Source organism: Diabrotica undecimpunctata, chromosome 8 (assembly GCF_040954645.1).
Source record: "Diabrotica undecimpunctata isolate CICGRU chromosome 8, icDiaUnde3, whole genome shotgun sequence".
NCBI classification, from domain to species: Eukaryota; Metazoa; Arthropoda; class Insecta; order Coleoptera; family Chrysomelidae; genus Diabrotica; species Diabrotica undecimpunctata.
The window spans coordinates 2,526,352-2,547,881 of NC_092810.1; the positions used below are offsets into that span (position 1 = coordinate 2,526,352).

The 21,530-nt window shown below is 32.5% G+C and overlaps 1 protein-coding gene across 1 annotated transcript; it reads right to left on the minus strand.

The window, feature by feature from the left end:
• Positions 1–11,824: 11,824 nt before the first annotated feature.
• Positions 11,825–18,016, minus strand: LOC140448275 (uncharacterized). Its single transcript, XM_072541371.1, has 2 exons — positions 17,866–18,016; positions 11,825–14,062 (listed from the first exon to the last, which is right to left on the minus strand). The coding sequence occupies exons 1-2, from the start codon at positions 17,866–17,868 to the stop codon at positions 11,825–11,827; spliced, it is 2,241 nt and encodes a 746-aa protein (XP_072397472.1). The 5' UTR covers positions 17,869–18,016.
• Positions 18,017–21,530: the final 3,514 nt, after the last annotated feature.

The following is a 21,530-nucleotide window of genomic DNA, read 5'->3' on the forward strand; positions in this document are numbered from 1 at the left end:
TTCGATTTTTTATTTTATAAAAATTGTGAAATTATTAAAATTATTGTTACATAATGGTGAGTTTAATTCGCACAACAGAATCAAAGATATTGTCAGTAGTAATATCCCTAGGACATTGATAACAGACGAGATAATTTCATGAAAATCGAAAGCTCGTTCCTTGGTAGCTGTTACCAAGCAACGAGCTTGAGAAATTTGTCATGAAATTATGAGGCATTCATCAATGTCCGAGGGATATTCGGCGGATAATTTTTCGAAAAAAAAATCATAACTCAACATAACGAAACATTTATTTATTAAAAGTACAGTTAGTGAAAGTACAATTATTAAAATTTAACATTAGATTCGTTGCTGTTCTCTACTATAGAAGATCTATAAATTTATTTGGATGAAGTTGTCAAACTCGATCGTGTTGTCATAGGGATTGAAAATTGCACTGAATGCAATTATCAGTCTAATGTTGACATGGTTGGGTGAAATTGTTCCACATGACACAAAATGACGAAATTTGAATGGTTGTTAGAACAGTCGAAAAATTATCAAGGTAAGATATTATACAGATAAAAGATATCAGTGTACTGAGAGGATATCTTAATATATATATATATATATATATATATATATATATATATATATAATCTCGTGTCACAATGTTTGTCTTCAATGGACTCCTAAACCAATTAACCGATTATAATAAAATTCGCACACCATGTGCAGTTCGATCCAACTTGAGAGATAGGCTAGTTTAAATCTCAAATTATAGTCGCAATTTTAATTTATTGCTAATTATTTGTCTGTTATTATTTGACAGTCACAATTATCTGTTAACTCCAAATGATTCTAACAGATGTCGATACCTTTCGACTGGGTTGAGTAAGTAATCAATAGATGGCGCTGCTATGGTATATCTACGAACGTGTCATATAAGATACATTTTAATAGCATAATTACCACGTGTTGTTGACGCTATAAAATTAATTAAATTTATTTTGTAGTGAACGAAATACTGTATAATTCAATTATTTCCACTTTTTAAATTTTTGGTGTTAGCATAGCCGGCCACGTGTTACTTAGACTGAAGTGTAAATTGAATTCATATTATAATGAAGATAATACAGTGAAATTAATCCTGTTTTTTACTTATTTGTGCTTCATTGATCAAAACTTTATAATTTAATTTGAATATATGTATGTAAGTATTATCACATAATTATAAAATTTAATTAAAATGTCAATGCAAAAATGATACACAATTTCCGACACTTTTTCAATAGTTGTACAAATATTTTTTTTTATTGTTTTTATTTAACCTCTATTAAAAAATATTTAGCACTTATTATTTCAATGTGCTATGATAACAAGTTTTTCAGATTTTTTTTTCTTATATTTAAACGATTAAATTAGTATTTCAATTCTTATTGAAATTATTATTTAAAATCTATAATTTAAATATGTACATGTCAGTATTATCACATAATTATAAAAGTTAATTGCTCTATGCAAGATTTAAACAGCAATAATAAACTTTTCGGTGGTGCTATCTTACTTTTGTCTGGTGACTTCCGGCAGACCTTACCGGTTATACCTCGCTCTACTTTCGCGGATGAGATTAATGCATGTTTGAAACAATCATTCTTATGGCGAAGTGTTGAAACACTTCGATTGACCATAAATATGCGAGTACAATTGCAAAATGATCCATCAGCACAAATATTTTCCGAACAACTACTAGATATTGGGAACGGTAAAATAGAACTGCAACCAAATACGCAATGCATTAAACTACCAGACAATTTTTGCACTGTTGTTCAGGATAAAAATGAATTGATTCAGAGTATTTTCCCGGATATACAGAATAATTATTTGAATCATGTATGGCTTAGCCAACGGGCGATTTTGGCAGCCAAAACGTTATGTTGACGAAATTAACTTCCAGATACAACAGTTGTTACCAGGTGATTTGATGTTTTTTAAATCAATCGATACTGTTGTTGATGAAAATGAAAGTGTAAATTTTCCGATTGAATTTTTAAATTCATTAGGTATCCCTGGAATGCCACCACATAATCTTCGATTAAAGATTGGTTCCCCTATTATTCTCCTCCGTAATTTGAATCCACCTCAATTATGTAACGGTACGCGTTTGGTCATCAAAAAGATCACCGGAAACATTCTTGAAGCAACCATTTTGGCTGGGAAGTTTAAAGGAAAAGTGGTCCTGCTGCCACGTATTCCGATGATACCATCAGATTCTACCATATCCTTCAAAAGGCTACAGTTTCCAATTCGTTTAGCTTTCGCCATGTCAATAAATAAATCTCAAGGTCAAACAATGTCCATTTGTGGTTAAGATTTGGAAAATTCATGTTTTTCTCATGGACAACTATATGTTGCGTGTTCACGTGTTGGGAAACCGTCGAATCTATTTGAGTTAGCTAAAGACAGGTTAACCAAAAACATTGCGCCGATTGGTGTTAAATTAAATTGAAATTGAAAGTATTTATAATTCAAAAAAATAGATATTAATGTTTAAAAGTTTAAGACTGTCTGCCTTGCCTACCTCATTCATGAGTTTAAGCGTCACCTGTTATTTACTGTATTATACTGTAATATACTTATAATTGTTATAAAATTAAATGAAAATAATAAATCTGATAAATTTTTATTTTGTACCTATTGATTTCTGCTTAATATCAAGTGTAAGAACATTTTAATTAATTGTGTTCAACGTACTTCCCCTTCAAATCTCAATCCAGTGAATTTGTATACCAACATCAACATTTTCGTCTTTGTTCGTAAATAATTTCATTGTACTAAAGGGTTATAGTAGTAGAAAGTCAAATAAGGAGATCACCATATTTTTTTACAAATACCATCTGTGTGAAAAAGCATAGTGGACTCCATGACTGATGTTCTCTTATTGTTCCTCTTAGATTGTTTACTATAATGTAATATAACAAAAACTTTAGCCACAGCAACGCGTGGCCGGGTCAGCTAGTATATATATATATATATATATATATATATATATATATATACATAATAAATAATAATAATAATAATAATGTTTATTGATTTCAATGTACAAGAAATAATTATAATTGGTAGTTTTTTTACATCTCCTTCTTCTTCCTTCTTGTATATAGGCTTGAAAGCCTGTTTCTTCTTCAATATTAGCCTCCTAAATATTGTTTAAATTGTCGCAGCATCTTTTTCTTGGTCTGCCAATACTTCTTCGTCCATTTGGGATTTATTTCGTGCCATTCTACTAATGCGTTCGTTCCCCTTTTGTTTCTGTGTTGACATCCATTTATGTCTTCTATATTGCATGCTCTTCTTATGTTGTCGCTTCTCTCTCTATTTAACAGACTTTTCCCTGATATTCGTCGGAGTATTTTTATCTCTGTTGTTGTTTATTTCTGCCTGTTTTCGATTATGGAAGTATGAAAGATGTTTCTTTTATACAGTAGGTGTAAGACGTCTTCGACTTGGATGCAATCGAAAGCCTTTGTCAGGTCTATAAAACATAGATATGCTTGTACTCGATGGCCTTTTCTGTGATTCGTCTTAGTACAAATACGGCATTTACGCAGTATCTTCCAGATCTGAAACCTTGTAATTCATCTGATAAAGGGACTTGGGACTTTTATGGTAAGCTTAAGTGCGGTGTTCAGTAGATTTATACCTCTATAATTGTTGGGGTCTTCTTTATCTCCTTACTTGAACATTGGTATCATTATGCTGTTTCTACATGCGTCTGTGATCTTACAGTACAATATTAGTTTTTGTATAAGTTTTGTCATCTCTAGGGTTATACTTTCTCCTCTGTGTATTAGAAGCTCTTTGGTTATTCCGTCTGGTCCTAGTGACTTTCTATTTTTGAGTGAATTTATGGCGATTTCTACTTTCTGAAAACTGATTTCTATTTCGTGTCTTAATTCAGGTACATTATTGTGTTGAATATTATTTTTCTTTTCTTTAAACAGTTCCGTCAGGTATCTTTCCCATTCGTTTGCTGGTATGTTATTGTATTCCTTTAATTCTGCCATTTCTTTCCGTTGGTTTCTTATGAATCTCCATATTTCTTTTTGTGTACCCAAGCCGTTCCTGGCGGGTATGCAATGAATGCCCCGCACGCAGGCGCTAAATTTTAGGGGCGCCAAATATTTGGTTACCATTACAAAAATATTCTCACTTCTAAAACAAAAAAAGTCAGTGTTCAGTATTTTCCCGGTAAGCGCTAAAGCAATCACTTCATCCGATTGCTATTCCCTATTATAATACCAAAATTACTAATTAAATTACCACCCTACAATTTTATTAGTGTCAGCACACGACGTGCCGTCTAATGCCGCTCGCCGCGTTTGAGTAAAGAATGTACTATTGATAAAGAGCAACAAAAATATTATGAAATTGAAAATTTGTATTGTGCAGTATTTACCTGGCCAAAATTTAGCTTTTAGAAGCGACAGTACGAATCTTTATGAGACTAATAATGGCAATTTTTTGAAATTAGTTAAAATGATTGCTAAATATTCGAAGGTCTAAAATGCTGCCTCAGAACAGCAAAATATTACTCAATTATTTTGGATGAATCTCCAGATGCTAGCCATTTTGAGCAGCTGACGGTCATAATTCGCTTCGTTTATTGTTCTCCATATGAAGTCGAAATTAGAGAACACTTTCTGGGTTTTTCAAAGTTTTAAATACTATAGGAGAAGGACTCTTCAATTTTTTAAAAGAAGAAATATTATCAAAATTTGAAATAAACCTTGATGACATGAGGCAAATGGGGCAAATATGACAATGGGGCAAATATGTCTGGCTAGCATGTGGGCCTTCAAGTTCAAATTCTAAAAATTAATCCCAGAGCAATGTTTTTGCCTTGTTCAGCTCACACTTTTAATTTAAGTGTCAATGATGCAGCTAAAATTTCGTATGAGACTGTAGGTTTTTTTTTTCAATTATTCGGGAGTTGTTTAATTTTTTTTCTGCTTCACCCTACAGATGGGACATTTTAAAAAGGAATGAACCAAACTTAACTTTAAAATCAGTAAGTGAAACACGATGGGAAAGCAGAGTCAAAGCCATTCGCCCTCTTAGGTTTCAATTCCTCGAAATTTGTAAAAGTTTACATGATTTGGTGGAAGATAATTCAAGAGATATGAACACGAAACATTCAGCAAGGTCACTCTTAGACAAAATTAAAACGTTCAAATTCATTTTTTCTATTATAATTTGGCATGACGTGTTAACAAAAGTTAATATAGTAAGTAAAATGGTCCAAAATCCAAATACAACTTTAAATGAATGCCATACAGAAATAAAAAATCTTATTATTTATTTCACTGAAAAAAGGTCAGACAAACATTTCGAGATTTTCATGAATGAGGCTGTAGCAGAAGCAGAAAAAAGTGATGGAGAGCAAACATTTCCATTATTAAGACAAAGAAAGACGAAGCTTCAATTTTCGTATGAAGGTACAGATGAAACAGTATTCGATCCAAAACAAAAATTTAAGAATTTTTATTTTTAAATTTTGGACACAACAATTCACTCCCTACAAAGACGCTTTGGGGGAATAGATAAGTGCCACGATTTATTTGGATTTTTGGGTAAATTTCAAAATCTAGATTCTGATGTGATTAAAAGATCATGTATGGATTTGGATTTAGCTTTACAAATTCAACATGAAGGAAACGTATGCAAAGATATTGATGGTCTTGATTTGCATAATGAAATTCTGTCATACAAAGTTCTTAACCCAATCACAGACTCTAGCAAAATTTCGGATTCGCCCGTAGATATTTTAAATTATATAACAAAGAAAAATTTACAATCCTTGTTTCCAAATCTATTTATAGCCTTGAGAATATTCCTGACCCTTCCAATTTCGGTGGCATCTGGCGAAAGAAGTTTTTCAAAGCTAAAGCTAATAAAAAATTATTTAAGAACGTCAATGTACCAAGAAAAGCTATCAGATTTGGCAGTCATTTCAATTGAAAATAAAATTTGTGAAGCCATTGATCACAATGAAATGATTAATGAGCTTGCATCTGTGAAAGCACGACGTGTCATGTAATTCCAATATTTGTTATTTAATTATTTTTCACTTGGTAGGTATATATTTTATATTTACTTAAAATAAACTTTATTTAATAAAGTTTTTTTGCATTGAGAGTATCTCCTTTCCGTTATTGTTTCATGTTATATTGCAAAATGCCTTATTAATTTGCGAATTTAGTGTTTTCTTTCTTACTGTTAACTTACATAATAATATTGTTTTAAAATGACCTTTTTTCTTCATTTAATTTTGAAAATAAAACCTATTTTCAAACATGGTTCGTTTTATTTTTCTTTTTACATTCATATCGTATTTTCAATCATATCACAAGAACATGTTATGATATAGGTATCTTAAAAACATAATATGGGGGCGCACAAAAAATCCTGCACGTAGGAGCTCACTACCCTACGAACGGGCCTGTGTGTACCATATAAGTCGCTTTTTATCGTACTCACCATAGTATGATTTCTTTTATCTCACTGTCAGGAATGACGGTATCTGCCCATTTCAGTAATGAAGATCCGATTTTATTTCCACCACGAGTAGTTCATCATAACTTTTGTCTATATAAGACGCATCTTCTTCATCAAAACTCAATGCATTTCTAATAATAAGCTCTTATAAAATAATATAAAATCTATGTAAAATAATATATGTATATATAATATAAAATCTTAGATAAGCATAAAAATACACAATAACTTGTTAAATAGACAGATCTAAGCTTGAAATATATATTCAAATATTGGTTACTGTTATTTTGTTGTTTTACAAAACATAAACCAGTCTGTTTTGATACAACTACTGATAAACATAGACATTTTCTAAAATGCGCGCAAAATTTGTTTATATCATCATTTCTCTCTACAGTGAATGTAAAATCTTAAAACATGATATGTATAGTCATCATTCAAAATATTTTACGTTGATTAAGAAATTCAGCCGTTGCAAAATGTGAAGTAACAATAAAACAAACAAATATTTCGGAATATTTTAAATCAAATTGATTCGACTGTACTAACATCAATTCCTCTTATATTGTCAAATAAAACATACAAATAAAATTTGAGAGTTATACCATGAATTTTTTTTTTAATGTTCTGTTAACCGTCTTTTCGATTATCCGTCATACCCTTGGTCCGGTGCCCTGACGGATAATCGAGGTTCCACTGTATAGTCATCATTCAAAATACAAGTTCAATAACATACAAAATTTGCGTGCAAAGTTTGCGGTGTGGGATTTTCCAAAAGGACGGTCAATGACATGTTTACAAACGGTCAAAATAATAGGCAGTGTTACATCAAAGAGGAATGTTATTACCATTTTTAATGAATATGATATAGAAGAGAAAAACTTCTCTCTAACTCTATTGGATTTAAAATACAGGAGTAAGGAGGTAACCGAACAACTGAATTCTCTCATTCTTTTACCAATTTATCAATTACGTACGATTTTACTATTTTTAATATATTTTTTTCTAGATTTCTAGATTTTTATTCCGCATAAATGTTAAAATATCCGATTTCTTTATATTGACATTTGGAATTTTATGAAGTTGTCGAGAATGATACGGAGCGTTATCCATAACTAGACTTCGGCAAATATGCATATTGCATATTTTGCATATTGTGCATATTTTATGCAAATATTTCATATTTTGGCATATTTATATAAAAGTTTGCATAAAGTGCATAAAAGTTCAGATTTTTATACTGTATTTGAAAATTTTTAAACATACCAATTTATTTCAATTCTTGTATAAAATTTTGTAGTCATTTTAATCAAGAAATGATCTAAGTACGTAATCTCTACAGGTACAAAACATTTACAATTTCAAAGAAGATCAATTTAAGTAGCCCTCAACATTCTTAGAAAGTCTCGGTCACTGAGGCATTCAGTTATTGGATAATCGCTAAGGGTTCGCTCATTTGTATTTTATGATCTAATCCCCAAATCTATCTACAATTTATTGTATCTTAACAGCAGGTAAACGGCTAATAGTTTTGTTCCTAATTTAGGGATTTTCCAAAATCTCCCAGTTTATTGAATTAGGTACCTAAACATTTCTAATTTGATGCTCAGATTTGTAAATCACTTTTGTTTTGATATTCAAAGCGTAAACACTCGTTGTGCGTAACAAAAAGGAAGATTGTGATTTTATAATGCCTAAAACAACCAGTGCTTCAACTTGGATTAAACCTTATAAAGAGCTGTCTATGGATATGGGAAAAATCTACTGTTCAGTCTGTGGCAAAATTGTAAGTATCTAATATTTTCCATTAAATATCTAATATTTCATACATACAGGGTGTTTCCAAATGACACTTACAACGTTTGACTGTAGATACTTCTCGAAAAATTGAACAAAACGATATAGTTAATGAGGGGTCAAACTTATTTACTTTTCGAGATACAGGGTGTTAAAATTAAAAAAAATTAAATTCTTTTAGTTAATAACAACAATAACTTTAAAACCAATAAACGTATTTACTTGAAATTTAGTACTCGTAGGTTGTTTTTAAATGAAAAATAGCTTCCTTTAGTGAGAAAAAATTGTCCATGGTACAATACAATGGTGTGTATTTAGAAAAATTTTTCACCTTTACTTTTTTTTATGAAGTCAGCTATTCTAACACAATTATTTTTATTGTAATTGAATTAACAAAAAAAAAACTTTTGTTGAATTTTAAAATAAGTTATATGATGTACTAATGGTTAGTAACAAAAACTAATTTGTGGATTAATACTGCATTTAAAACACTTAGCGAGTGTTTTTTTTCCAAACCAGTTATTTGATTAACCAAAAACACCTTGTATATTTTTATATTTTAAAGGTTGGGTTAAAATAAAGGTTTTTATTTTTATTTATAGATAGCATGTGAGAAGAAATTTCAGATAGACCAACATGTGAGAACTGCTTCACACATTGCAAAAAAAGGAAAAATAGGAGGAAAACATCAAACTTCAATGGCTAAATGTTTCCAATCTACTTCAAAAAAATTAGATGAGCAAGAAACTTTTAATGAAGACTTGTGTCGCGCATTAGTGTCTGCAAACATACCGCTTTCAAAATTAGCAAATGTAAATTTTAGTTCGTTTCTAAAAAAATATTGCAAACTTAATGTTCCAAGTGATCGGTCTCTAAGAAGAAATAATGTGAACGGGCTATACTCGTCGGTGTTAATTAATATTAAGGAAGAAATTGCAGATAATTATTTTTACATATCTGTAGACGAAATCACTGATTCCTCAGGAAAGTATATTGCTCATTTATTGATTGGTGTTCTTAAAGAAGATACCTTACCAAAATCTCATCTTATTTCATGCCAGCAACTTGAGAAAACAAATGCTTTAACAATTTCGCGTTTTATACAAGAAACATTAGCAACTTTTTTTCTTCCGACAACTATTCCTTCTAATAAATTACTGCTTATTTTATCGGATGCTGCTCCTTATATGGTGAAAGCAGGACAAAATTTAAAAATATTTTTCCCAGATTTAATACATGTTACTTGTGTAGCGCATGGATTAAACAGAGTTGCAGAGGAAATACGAAAAAAGTTTCCTCTTGTAAATACCATGATATCCAGTGTCAAAAAAGTATTTCTTAAATCTCCTATAAGAATTCAACTTTATAAAGAAATGCTACCTAACATTCCTCTTCCACCACAACCTATTTTAACGCGATGGGGAACATGGTTAGAAGCAGCTAATTTTTATGCAGATCATTTTGTTAAAATAAAGAATATAATTGATACGTTAACAGATGAAAGTTCCCAATCTCTTTTGGATTCTAAACAAACTTTTCAGAGTAACTTGCTTCAACAAGAACTTTCATTTATAAAATCAAATTTTAGTTTTGTTCAAAAAACAATTACTCAGTTAGAATCACCAAAACTGTCATTGTTCGAAAGTACAGCATTAATAAAAGAATTTGCGTCATGTTGTCGGAACGTTAGAGGTAATATTGGAAAAGATATTTTAAAAAAATTTGAAGCTACTATGGAAAAAAATAAAGGTTACCATATTCTTTCTGAAGTAGTCAGTGTTCTAGCTGGAAATATTTCGGAAACAATTAATTTAGAACCAAATGTTTTGGATAGTTTGAAAAATGCTCCCGTTACATCAGTTGATGTTGAACGAAGTTTTTCCATATATAAATATATGTACTCAGACAGAAGCCACAAGTTTTTGTTAGAAAATTTTGAACACCACTTGGTCATTTATTGTTACCATAATTCTAAATAAGTTTATTCATACTTAAAAATGATGTAGTTACTTAAAATAAATGTAAATCTTAATGAATAGTAGGAAATATTTAGTTATGTACACTTTTTTTTTTAAATAAAATTGTTACTATTTTACGATTTTTTTATTTATTTGTATGCATATTTTGTAAAATATTTGCATATTTTCGGGTAAACACGTGCATATTTATGCGCATATTTTCTACATTTTTATTTGCATATTTGCCGAAGTCTATCCATAACTATTACCGAATTCGATGGTATATTTGGTAACAGTTGTTGTAACAAACATTTTTCGAACAATTCGCTAGTCATGTCTAAAATAGTGATAGTCCGCACACGACTTTTTAATATTTTTGGCCGATATGAGAAGCGCGATTGGTACGAATCCGTTTTCATTTCCTGCATGTAAAATTATTACGTGTTTTCCCCTGGAACAAGATGCTTTCAACGTGCAGTTTTTAGAATTATCCACCCACCCTTTTTTAACTACGCAGTGAGTATCAAACCATGTCATGTCTAAGCATACAATGCTCTTGCCTGATTCCCAATAATGGTTAATATTTCCTAAATAAATTTGACGAAGATTCACAGACAAACCGTGCAGAGATAATACGAGGATATCTTGCATAGCTTGGTTACGTTAAGAGCGTAGGCGCAAAATTTCGAGCCAATGCTTTTTAAATGCATTCATTTTTTCGAATCCTGAGAAAACTAATAAATATTTTTGAAAAATTTAAACGCAGAATGAAAGAATACATTTTTACCGAGGGCCGAAAGTCCCTGAAAACTTCTATAATGTTTATTTTAATAAGTTACAAGGGTGAAAAAAAGAGAAAATTTATTGTGATTTTTTAATTTCAAATATCTCATTCAAAAAAACTTTTTGTTTATTCTAAGGGACTTTCGGCCCTCGGTAATAATGTAATCTTTCATTCTGCGTTTAAATTTTTCAAAAATATTTGTTAGTTTTCTCAGGATTCGAAAAAAATAAATGCATTTAAATAGCATTGGCCCGAAATTTTGCGCCTACGCTCTGTACTGCGCTTCTTGTAGTGAAACATCTATTAAATAATATATTTGAACCTTCTCGTAAAACTTAAATTTTCAATTGACTTTGGATTGACTATACACAGTATTGTCAAAGTTTTTTATAACTGCCGTAAAACATGCTTTTAAATCCCTTCAATTTGGATCATGAAGTGGATTAGTGTCGACGGGGAAAGATTGCGCCACTTAGTTATAATTTTCTGGAAGAAATAGGGGAGATTAGGGACTTCGTTTAACTGAGATTCATGCAATGGAAATTACGTTTTGAAGAAGAAGCTACAGATTAACACTAATCCGACAATAATGAATGCGAAGGAGACACTCAATGACGAAACAGAGTTTTTTACAGCAAATATGTCCAAAATTAAAAAGCTATTTTTACTATTCAATGTCTTTAATTTAATAAATATTTACATAAAAAAGCTACTAAAATACTCGTTTATAACAGTTCTACAATATTTAAAACACTTGCTGGGCCACTTGTGTCTGGTTTTTGGGCTGTACGTAGAGTTTTCCATACCAAGGATTGTTAGTCTCATCTTCAACGATATTTTCGTGTACTTTATACTTATTGTTTGGATCAAAATTCCATCCGTGGTTCTTGTAGGATTCATCGTACATTCTTTCCATAACTTTTATATTCTTGTCTTCGTTTTTCGTCAAAGGACTTTCTTTAGTACTCCAGTTGGGTCTGTTAAAAGAGTTTTCTGAGGTGTTACTATCATCTGATTCTAAAGGACGAGAAGAAACTAACCGGGCATCTGAATCTAAAGGAGAAGAAACATATGGTGCTGACTCGTAACATGATTCGCATGGTGATTCGTTATGTTCGTTATGATGGTCTGGATCAATTTCAACATAGTTATCGGGAGTAGGATCTAGGTTTAATGAATGATCATTATGATATTCTGGATCTGAGTCATCAAAATAATCAGGATCAGTATCGTTTGTGGCGATAGTATCTAAGTCCTTAACTGATTTTGGTTTAGGAAAAATAATGTCCACAGGATTTACGTATTCATGCTGGGAGTCAATATCATTTACGGGAGTAGGATCCAAGTTAAAAGTATCTTGGATAAACGAATCTTTTGCAGGTTTTGGTCTAGGGAAAATAATGTCCACGGGATTTACATTTTCCTGTTGGGAGGTATAATCACTTATGGAAGTTGAAAGTTGGTCGAATGATTCAGTTGGAGGTTTTGGTTTAGGAAAAATATTGTTCACAGCATTTTCATATTTATATTGTGAGTCAATATCACTTATGGGAGTAGGATCCAAGTTAAGTGTATCTTGGATGAACGACTCTTTTGCAGGTTTTGGTTTAGGAAAAATATTGTCCACAGGATTTACGTATTCTTGCTGGGAGTCAACATCACTTACGGGAGTAGGAATCAAGTTAAATGTATCTTGGATAAACGAATCTTTTGCACGTTTTGGTTTAGGGAAAATAATGTCCACAGGATTTACATTTTCCTGTTCGGAGGTATAATCACTTATGGAAGTTGAAAGTTGGTCGAATGATTCAGTTGGAGGTTTTGGTTTAGGAAAAATATTGTTCACAGCATTTTCATATTTATATTGTGAGTCAATATCACTTATGGGAGTAGGATCCAAGTTAAGTGTATCTTGGATGAACGACTCTTTTGCAGGTTTTGGTGTAGGGAAAATAATGTCCACAGGATTTACATTTTTTTGTTGGGAGGTATAATCCCTTACGGAAGTTGAATCTTGGTCGAATGACTCAGTTGCAGGTTTTGGTTTAGGAAAAATATTGTTCACAGCATTCTCATATTCATAGTGGGAGTCAATATTACTTATTGGAGTAGGATCCAAATTAAACGTATCTTGGATAAACGAATCTTTTGCAGGTTTTGGTTTAGGGAAAATAATGTCCACAGGATTTACATTTTTCTGTTGGGAGGTATAATTACTTATGGAAGTTGAATCTTGGTCGAATGACTCAGTTGCAGGTTGTGGTTTAGGAAAAATATTGTTCACAGCATTCTCATATTCATATTGGGAGTCAATATCACTTATAGGAGTAGGATCCAAGTTATGCGTATCTTGAATAAACGAGTCTTTTTCACTTTTTGATTTGGAGAAAATATTGGCTGCAGGACTTACCGAATCACTTATGGGAGTAGGATCTAAGTTAAGCTTATCTTGAAAGAACAAGTTTCTTAAGTTTGAATATACAGGTTTTGGTTTAGGGTAAATAATGTTCATAGGTTTAACATATCTGTACTGGTTAAGGGAGTCTTGAACTAATGAGTCTTTCGAGACTGAACATGATGCGCATGCAGGTTTTGGTGTAGGTAAAATGAAGTCTGCAGAATTTACAAAAGCATGCCTTGAATAGGGTTTGTTATTAGAGCATGATTTACATGGTAGTTGTTGATTGTTACTATATATATTACTAGAAGCTTCTGGATAATTCATAAAGCGAAATGAATTAGAGTGTATACCTGAATGATTGTCATCATAGTCCTTGCTGTAATATCTTTGGTTATTCATCCATGGGCGATGAGGATACGAGTCTTCAAGGGAATCTGGAGATGATAGCATTCGGTTATAAAATGGGTTGTACGTTTGCGGTCGCCGGTATGGCATACGACGTGGGCGAAATAAATCCAGAATTGAAGCAGTTGATACTGCGATCTCGAAAACTAGGATTAAGAAGGTAACGCTTCTGCAAATCTGTAAAATGAAAAGAAATGTAGAATTACAAAGTAAGATTATACATGTAAGTAATAAGATATAATTAATCGATAATTTAGCAATGTAATAAATATCACGAAATTGATATGTCTAAGTATATACATTTTTCTCTAAGCTGCATAAAAAACGTTTTGTTGGCAAAAAAATTACTTTTTTACTTGTCTTCGCGGATTTTTCATCAGCTCCCCCTCATATACATACCTTTTGAGAACCTTCAAATATCTGTATGGGATTTTTACGTAAAATCAATAATTTTTTTTCCGAGATAGACATGTGTACTACCCAACTAAGGAAAAGTGCCGTAAGTCCAAAAATATTGAATATTGAGTTATATATGGTTTCCTACATTTTCAGCCATGCATAATTCAATGGGCTACTCAAAATTACCGTATCTCCAACAGTAATTGATATATAAAAGAATTTTTTGCAGCATCAAAAGTTTCAAAGTAGTAAGCAAGACTGCCGTTTTATTAGGTCCATTAGAACTATTTTGTCCATCAAAATAAACCGGCTGCGGTGGTTAGGTCACATAGAGAGAATGAATGAAATGGAGCCGCCAAAACATATTTATAACCAAAGAATAGGTGAAGTGAGAAGGAGAGGCAGACTCAAAGCACGATTTAAGGATCAGTTGGAGGAAGTTTTGAGAATATTGGGAGTATGAAACTGGTAAGCCAAGGCGAAGAATAGGAAAGAATGGAGACTTATCCTTGAGCAGGCCAAGACCTTCCATGGGTTGTGGAGCCAATGATGATGATGATGATAAAGCAAGACTGCCGTAAGTGTAAAAGACTAGCCAAGGATGCAGTAACTCCTTTGGGCCTACTAATACAGTTTGCTAATAATTTGCTGTGTTAGGTTTATGTTATAATAAGCCAATATTTGTATTGTTGCAGTGGTTAATAAAATATATAAATTACTTTTAGTTAATTTTTGTTTTAGAACATGAGAACTTCAAAGTTAAATACTGTGTCAACTCGTTCTGAACTTATTGTATACTTAGCTCTAAAAAGCATCAAAACTGACACAAGAGTTAAACAAGATGAGCAATTAGAGCTAATTTTACCTACAAAATGTCCTTCCAGTAATTTATTAGAAGCTAATGAAGGACCATCAATTAGGATTAAACACCACCAGGATTAAACAATCTGAGATTTGCCGACGACACCGTTCTGATCGCAGAAACACCTGAAGAGCTACAGACATTGGTGAATAAGATAGCAGACTGCAGCGAAAAATATGGACTATCTTTGAACATAAAGAAAACTAAATTTATGGTAATATCGAAATCAACACAAAATGTCCAAAATTTATATTTACACAATGAAATTATCGATCGAGTTAGCAAATACAAATATTTAGGCACTTTTATAAATGAAGACAACGATAGCTCAGCAGAAATCAAAATAAGAATAGAAAAAGCCAGATCCATATTCACTAAAATGAAGAGAGTGTTCTGCGGAAGAGATTTGAGCCTTGAAATGAAACTTCGCCTGATGAGATGTTACGTACTTTCTGTGCTGTTCTACGGAATGGAGTCATGGACGTTGAAAAAGATTGATACCAAAAAATTAGAGGCATTTGAACTGTGGATGTATCGCAGAATCCTGAGAATATCATGGACCGAGAGAGTCACAAATGTCGAGGTCTTGAGAAGAATGAATAAAGAAAAAGAAGTCATATTTACGATCAAAAAACGAAAACTGCAATACTTGGGACACATTACAAGAGGCGAAAGATATGAACTGCTTCGAATAATTATGCAAGGGAAAATAGCAGGAAAAAGGTCCATAGGAAGAAGACGAAACTCCTGGCTAAAGAATCTACGGGAATGGTATAGCTGTAGCAGCAACGAATTGTTTCGGTCAGCAGTTTCGAAAATACGTATAGCCCTGATGATCGCCAACCTTCGGAACGAAGATGGCACTTGAAGAAGAAGAATGAAGGACCTCAACCATCCAACTCCACTGTAACCTTGTCAGATAATATTGGAGATGTAAGATTACCTGACAATATAATTCAACAGGTAACAGACAACAAGCTAAACGCGGAAGTAACTAGAATGATAGGAAATGGGGCGGAAATAATATTAACTATCAAAAGACAAAAACTTGAGTACTTAGGACATGTGATGAGAGGGCAAAAATACGCATTATTACAACTTATTATGCAAGGCAAAATCCGAAAAAAACGAAATGTGGGAAGACGAAGAATATCCTGGCTTAAAAACTTAAGGGAATCGTTTGAATGCAGTAGTGCAGAACTTTTTAGAGCGGCAGTCAACAGAGTCTGCATAGCCATGATCATTTCCAACCTTCGATAGAAGATGGAACTTAAAGAAGAAGAACAGACAACCACCGTACCAACCAACCAACCATACTAACCTCCAAATTATAGATGTAACTAAAGTATTTGAGAATCTATTTACAAATGTGTTCCAAACAAACAATGATAATATAAACTTGAAAGAAGATTTAGGTTTACCAGCTGCTAGTGTTGATTCCAGCTCGGAAGAAAGGAAAAAACTTAATGATAAAGAAATATATCATGTAATAAAACATACCATGTAAAAACGCTGATGCTTTTTGCAAAAAAAAAGTGTGGACAGAAAACTACTGCAAAAAGAAGAGACTATATAAACAAAAAGTTTTGAGAAATGGCGTGATCTCAACGTAAGCATTTCATTTTGACATTATATGATAAGATTGATGTTAAACGAAGAAGAAATAAAAACAATGAAACAGAAAGGCGATCACTATCTATTCAATACAATCTAAAAGATTGCTCTGACATTACACAAGTTTGTAAGAGTTTTTTGCTCACCACATTAGGCGTTAAGAAAAATAATGACAGGTTTGTGCATTACACACTCATAAATACTCCTAAAGGTGCTTTAACTAACTAGCCTAGCAATAGCTCCCGTTGGAGCAAGGTGTAAGGAGCAAAGGCTCCAATAGGTAGGCGTAGAATGTCATGGCTACGCAACCTGAGAGGGTGGTACAAATGTAAAGGTAATGGATTTTTACAAGAGCTATTAGTATTGCCAATGCAGTACACAAGTTTACCTGTTATTTACAAGGTCATAGCTCTTGTCAAAATCCATTACCTATCATCAAATGAACTTTTCAGAGCAGCCGTCTCAAAAGTCCGAATAGCTATGATGATTGCTGACCTCCGCCGCAGAGATGGCACTTAAAGAAGTAGAAGACTTGAAGAATAAACAATTAACAACTGAAATATCATCATATTGAAAATTACAGCATCCTTTGAAACTACAAGTGGAGTTTTCTCAAAATCCTACTATTGATACTTACTGCACTTTTCCTTAGCTGGGCAGTATAATAAGATAATGGCCACAACTACTCTGCTATATGAATGTGAAAGTCGGATAACGAATAAGAATCCAAGATAACAAAATGAGATTTCTAAGAAGAGATAAAGGCTTTAAAAGATTCTGGATAGATATAAAAGTGAAAACGCAGGACAAAAACTGACTAATCAAACAAATACTAAATTAGAAATCGGAATGAACGGGTTTAGAACGTTCCTAAAAACGCAAAACAGGAACAGGTAACAAATATCGGTAAAAAAATTGTTAATTGTTAACTAAATCGATATTTCATTATAAATATTCACACAAACGATTTAATATTTTAAATACATACCAAAAGCAAGTTTAAAAATAATTATTTTCATATTTAAAAACCATAATTAGAACGAAATCACTCGTTTTACTAAGAAGTAATAATGCACTAGATAATACAATCTAAATAGAAACTCACCATTCCCGTATTTCCTTTATATCTGTTTTTAATGGATATTATAGTAACTCAGATTTGTTCAAATATGACATATTACCGAACCATTCACAAGAAGAAGCCACTAAAGACTAAGAACCCAGGCACTTATCCGAATCGTTTTAACAATAATCTTCCCGAGGAGTCACGTTAATTAGCTAAAAACCCAGTTTTGTTGAGATTTGTTGTTTTGGTGGCTTTTGAATATTTTGTGGGAAATTTAGGTAGATCCCAATTCACCACAAAAGTCCTTGAGAAAGATTTTTAATAGTCCTTTATGGTAATCAGAGCATCTACATAATTTGATGCAACAGGTCTGTACTCTTGTTAACTGCATTAGAATGTTTCTGCTCTGTTTTATACTCATCTAGATTAGATTCTGAACGTCTTAATACTTTGATGTTTTTGCTTATGCTAGATTGTTTTAGTTTCCGAAGCAATGAAAGAGAGTTTTATAAAATAAGGTAAACCGACCTAATAACGTCCCAGTCAAGTAATATTTGATTTTAGGCGTAAATATTAAGGAAACCAAATTAATAATAAATTCAAATTCAAATTCAAATTCTTTATTTTCTTTCTCACAAACATAGTTTGTATAGAATTAGTCATAAATATCATCATCATCATGCAACCTCTTCTATCCACTGCTGGACATAGGTCTCTTCCATTTTTCGCCACTCTTCACGGATGTGTGCTTCTTGTTGCCATTTCTTGGATATTCGTCTAATGTCGTCCATCCAGCGTGTTGGTGGTCGTCCTCTGCTGCGTTTGTCTTCTCGTGGGCGCCAGTCAATTAGTTTTCTTGTCCATCTTGTGTCTTTCAGTCGCGGTATGTGACCTGCCCAATTCCATTTCAGCTTGGCTATATGTTCGACGACATCACTGATACCTGTTCTTTTCCTTAGATCTTGATTCCTTATTTTCTCTTTTTTTGTCACGCCGAGAATTGATCTTTCCATGCGCCTTTGTGTCACTCGCATTTTTAGTGCTGTTGTTTTTGTGAGCGTGAGAGTTTCTGCTCCGTATATCATAATAGGAAAAGCGCATTGGTCAAATGTCTTCCGTTTCATAGCTATCGGGATGTTGCTCTTAAAGATTTCTCTTAGTGAACCATATGCCGCCCAAGCAAGTGTTATTCGTCATTGATATTTGCAGGTCTGGTTGTCCTACTTACCTATATGTACTTTTCTGTCAATTCTACCACTTGATTTTGGATGATTAAGTGTTCGCTGGGAACTAAATTCGTCATAAATTTGGTCTTACTGATGTTCAAGTACTATGTCGTCGGCAAAACGCAGATGACTGACTCAGTCCTAATCACTTTTGGGATGTGGTGACACCATCAGGCCTTTACAGTTTTTTCACGATTTATCTCCATCCTTCTCTGTCCTGGGCTAGTTGTTCGGCTTCATGTAACCCTTGGTTAATCAGTATTTTTGTTTGATCTACCCAACGGCTTGGAGATCTTCCCCTTGGTCTCTTTCCTTCAACTCTACTCTCGACTATCAGTTTTTCCATCGTACCTACGGGTGCATAATATATCATAATTAGCTGATTTTCCGTCAAAACATATTTTAAATTTCTAATTAGATAGTTAATGGAATTCATCTTCGAAACAACCACTCCACAATGCAACTTCCAATCAAAACTTTCGTCAATCGTTACTCCCAAAAACTTGCCTGACGACACCGTAGCTGTTTGCATGTTGTTAAAAATAAACTGAAGATTTTCCAGGTATTTTTGTTTATTTTGAAAATGTATAACTTACGTTTTTTCTGCATTAAGATGCAACGAGTTATCGCAAAACCAAGAATATAAAGATGAAAGAAAATCATTACATTGATGGTGTACGATTACGTTGGATTTGTTAGATAGAATAATTGACGTATCATCCGCATATTTAGTGAAATTTACCACTCTATCCACTTGTACGATATCGTTAATGTAGACTACAAAGAGAATTGGTCCTATTATAGATCCTTGGGGAACACCCATGTTTGTAGTAACAAGACTAGATCTACAACTGGTCACACAATCCTCGATCCTCATCTGCAGGCTCACATATTGTTGTCTATTATTTAGAAATGACATAATCCACTGTAAAGAATTTCCTGTAATACCTATCTGTTTTAGTTTTTTAAATAATATTTCATGGTTGATACAGTCAAATGCCCTACTAAGATGACAAAATATTCCAATAGGACATTCGCCTGCATCAATCAAACTGGTTAAATGAGCATAAAATGCATGGACTGCCGTATTAGTAGATTTATTTTCTTGAAACCATGTTGATTTATACTTATGATATTATTGTTTTTTAGATAACCATTTAATCTCTTTACATATCCATACTCAAATACCTTTGAAAATATACCGGGAATTGTTATAGGCCTATAATTGCTGACCAGTTTTGGATCTCCTTTTTTAAAAATGGGAACTACTTTGCCTGTCTTTAAGTAATTAGGAAAATCCTTATTGCAAAAAGACAAATTGGTGAGATAAGTTAAGGGATTGATTATAAAAGGTAAAACCTTTTTCACCAAAAATGCAGGTATCTCGTCAAAACCACCAGAGGATTTGTTTTTAAGTTTACTATGCATACTATCAATTTTCATGATCTGTAATAATTGACTGACTGTCTTTGTCTACTGTATTACATGGAATTTTCAACACGATATCAATGGGTGCATTTTTAAAAAATGTGTTAAAAGTGCAGGCTACCTCTTGGGGATCTGTAATTATATTATTGTTTACTTGATTTTATTGGGATTATCAGACGAAGTAATGATTTTCTGGTAATAATCTTTTCTTGTTTTGGTCAAAAGTTTTCTATGTTTTTTCCTTTTTGTCGATAAAAATCTCTAAGAATTGGTACTGCCCTTGATAGGTACTGCACTTGATAATGCGTGTAAATTTCTTAACTCAAAACACGACTTTCGCACTTCACTATCAGTCCATTTATATTTAGTTGTTTTGATTTTTTTCCTGGTTGATGGAAAGATGGAAAGCTATTATTAAAATGATACAAAAAAGATATTTATAAAAGCTTGAAATGCTAGATTAGTGTCTAAGATTCCATAAACACTATTCCATTTTTCGTTAATGAGATTAACGATAAAGTGATTTATCGAGTCATCACCAAATTGTCTTTATTGTATAAAGTATGATAATTCCGTTTCAAAGTCAAGTTCCACCAAAACTGTTCTGTGATCTGGTACAGTGTTGTCAAGTACACATGACAAACCGGAGTTAGAGAAATTTACAAATACATTATCTAATGTTGTACCGCTGGTATCCGTGATCTTAGTTGTAGTAATAGTAATAGAGAAAATGGATCTAAAATATATTTGACAGCTTGAGGTTTTCTTTATCAAAATAATTAATAAAAAATGAAAAAGGTGTTTTTTATTCGCTAAAAAAACTTTAATTCAGGCTTATGAAATAGGCAGGGACACATTTTAAGTCAAGACTAAATTGGTATGGGCACCTACAGAGAATGCCTGAAAATAGATAGCCAAAAAAGATAGAAAAATGGATTCCGGTCACTAGAAGAAATCCATGTAGACCAAGACAGTCCTGGAGAGAAGATATCGAAGATTGCTTAGATAGAAAACGCTGGAAATTAGGATGCCAGCTATAGACTGAACATC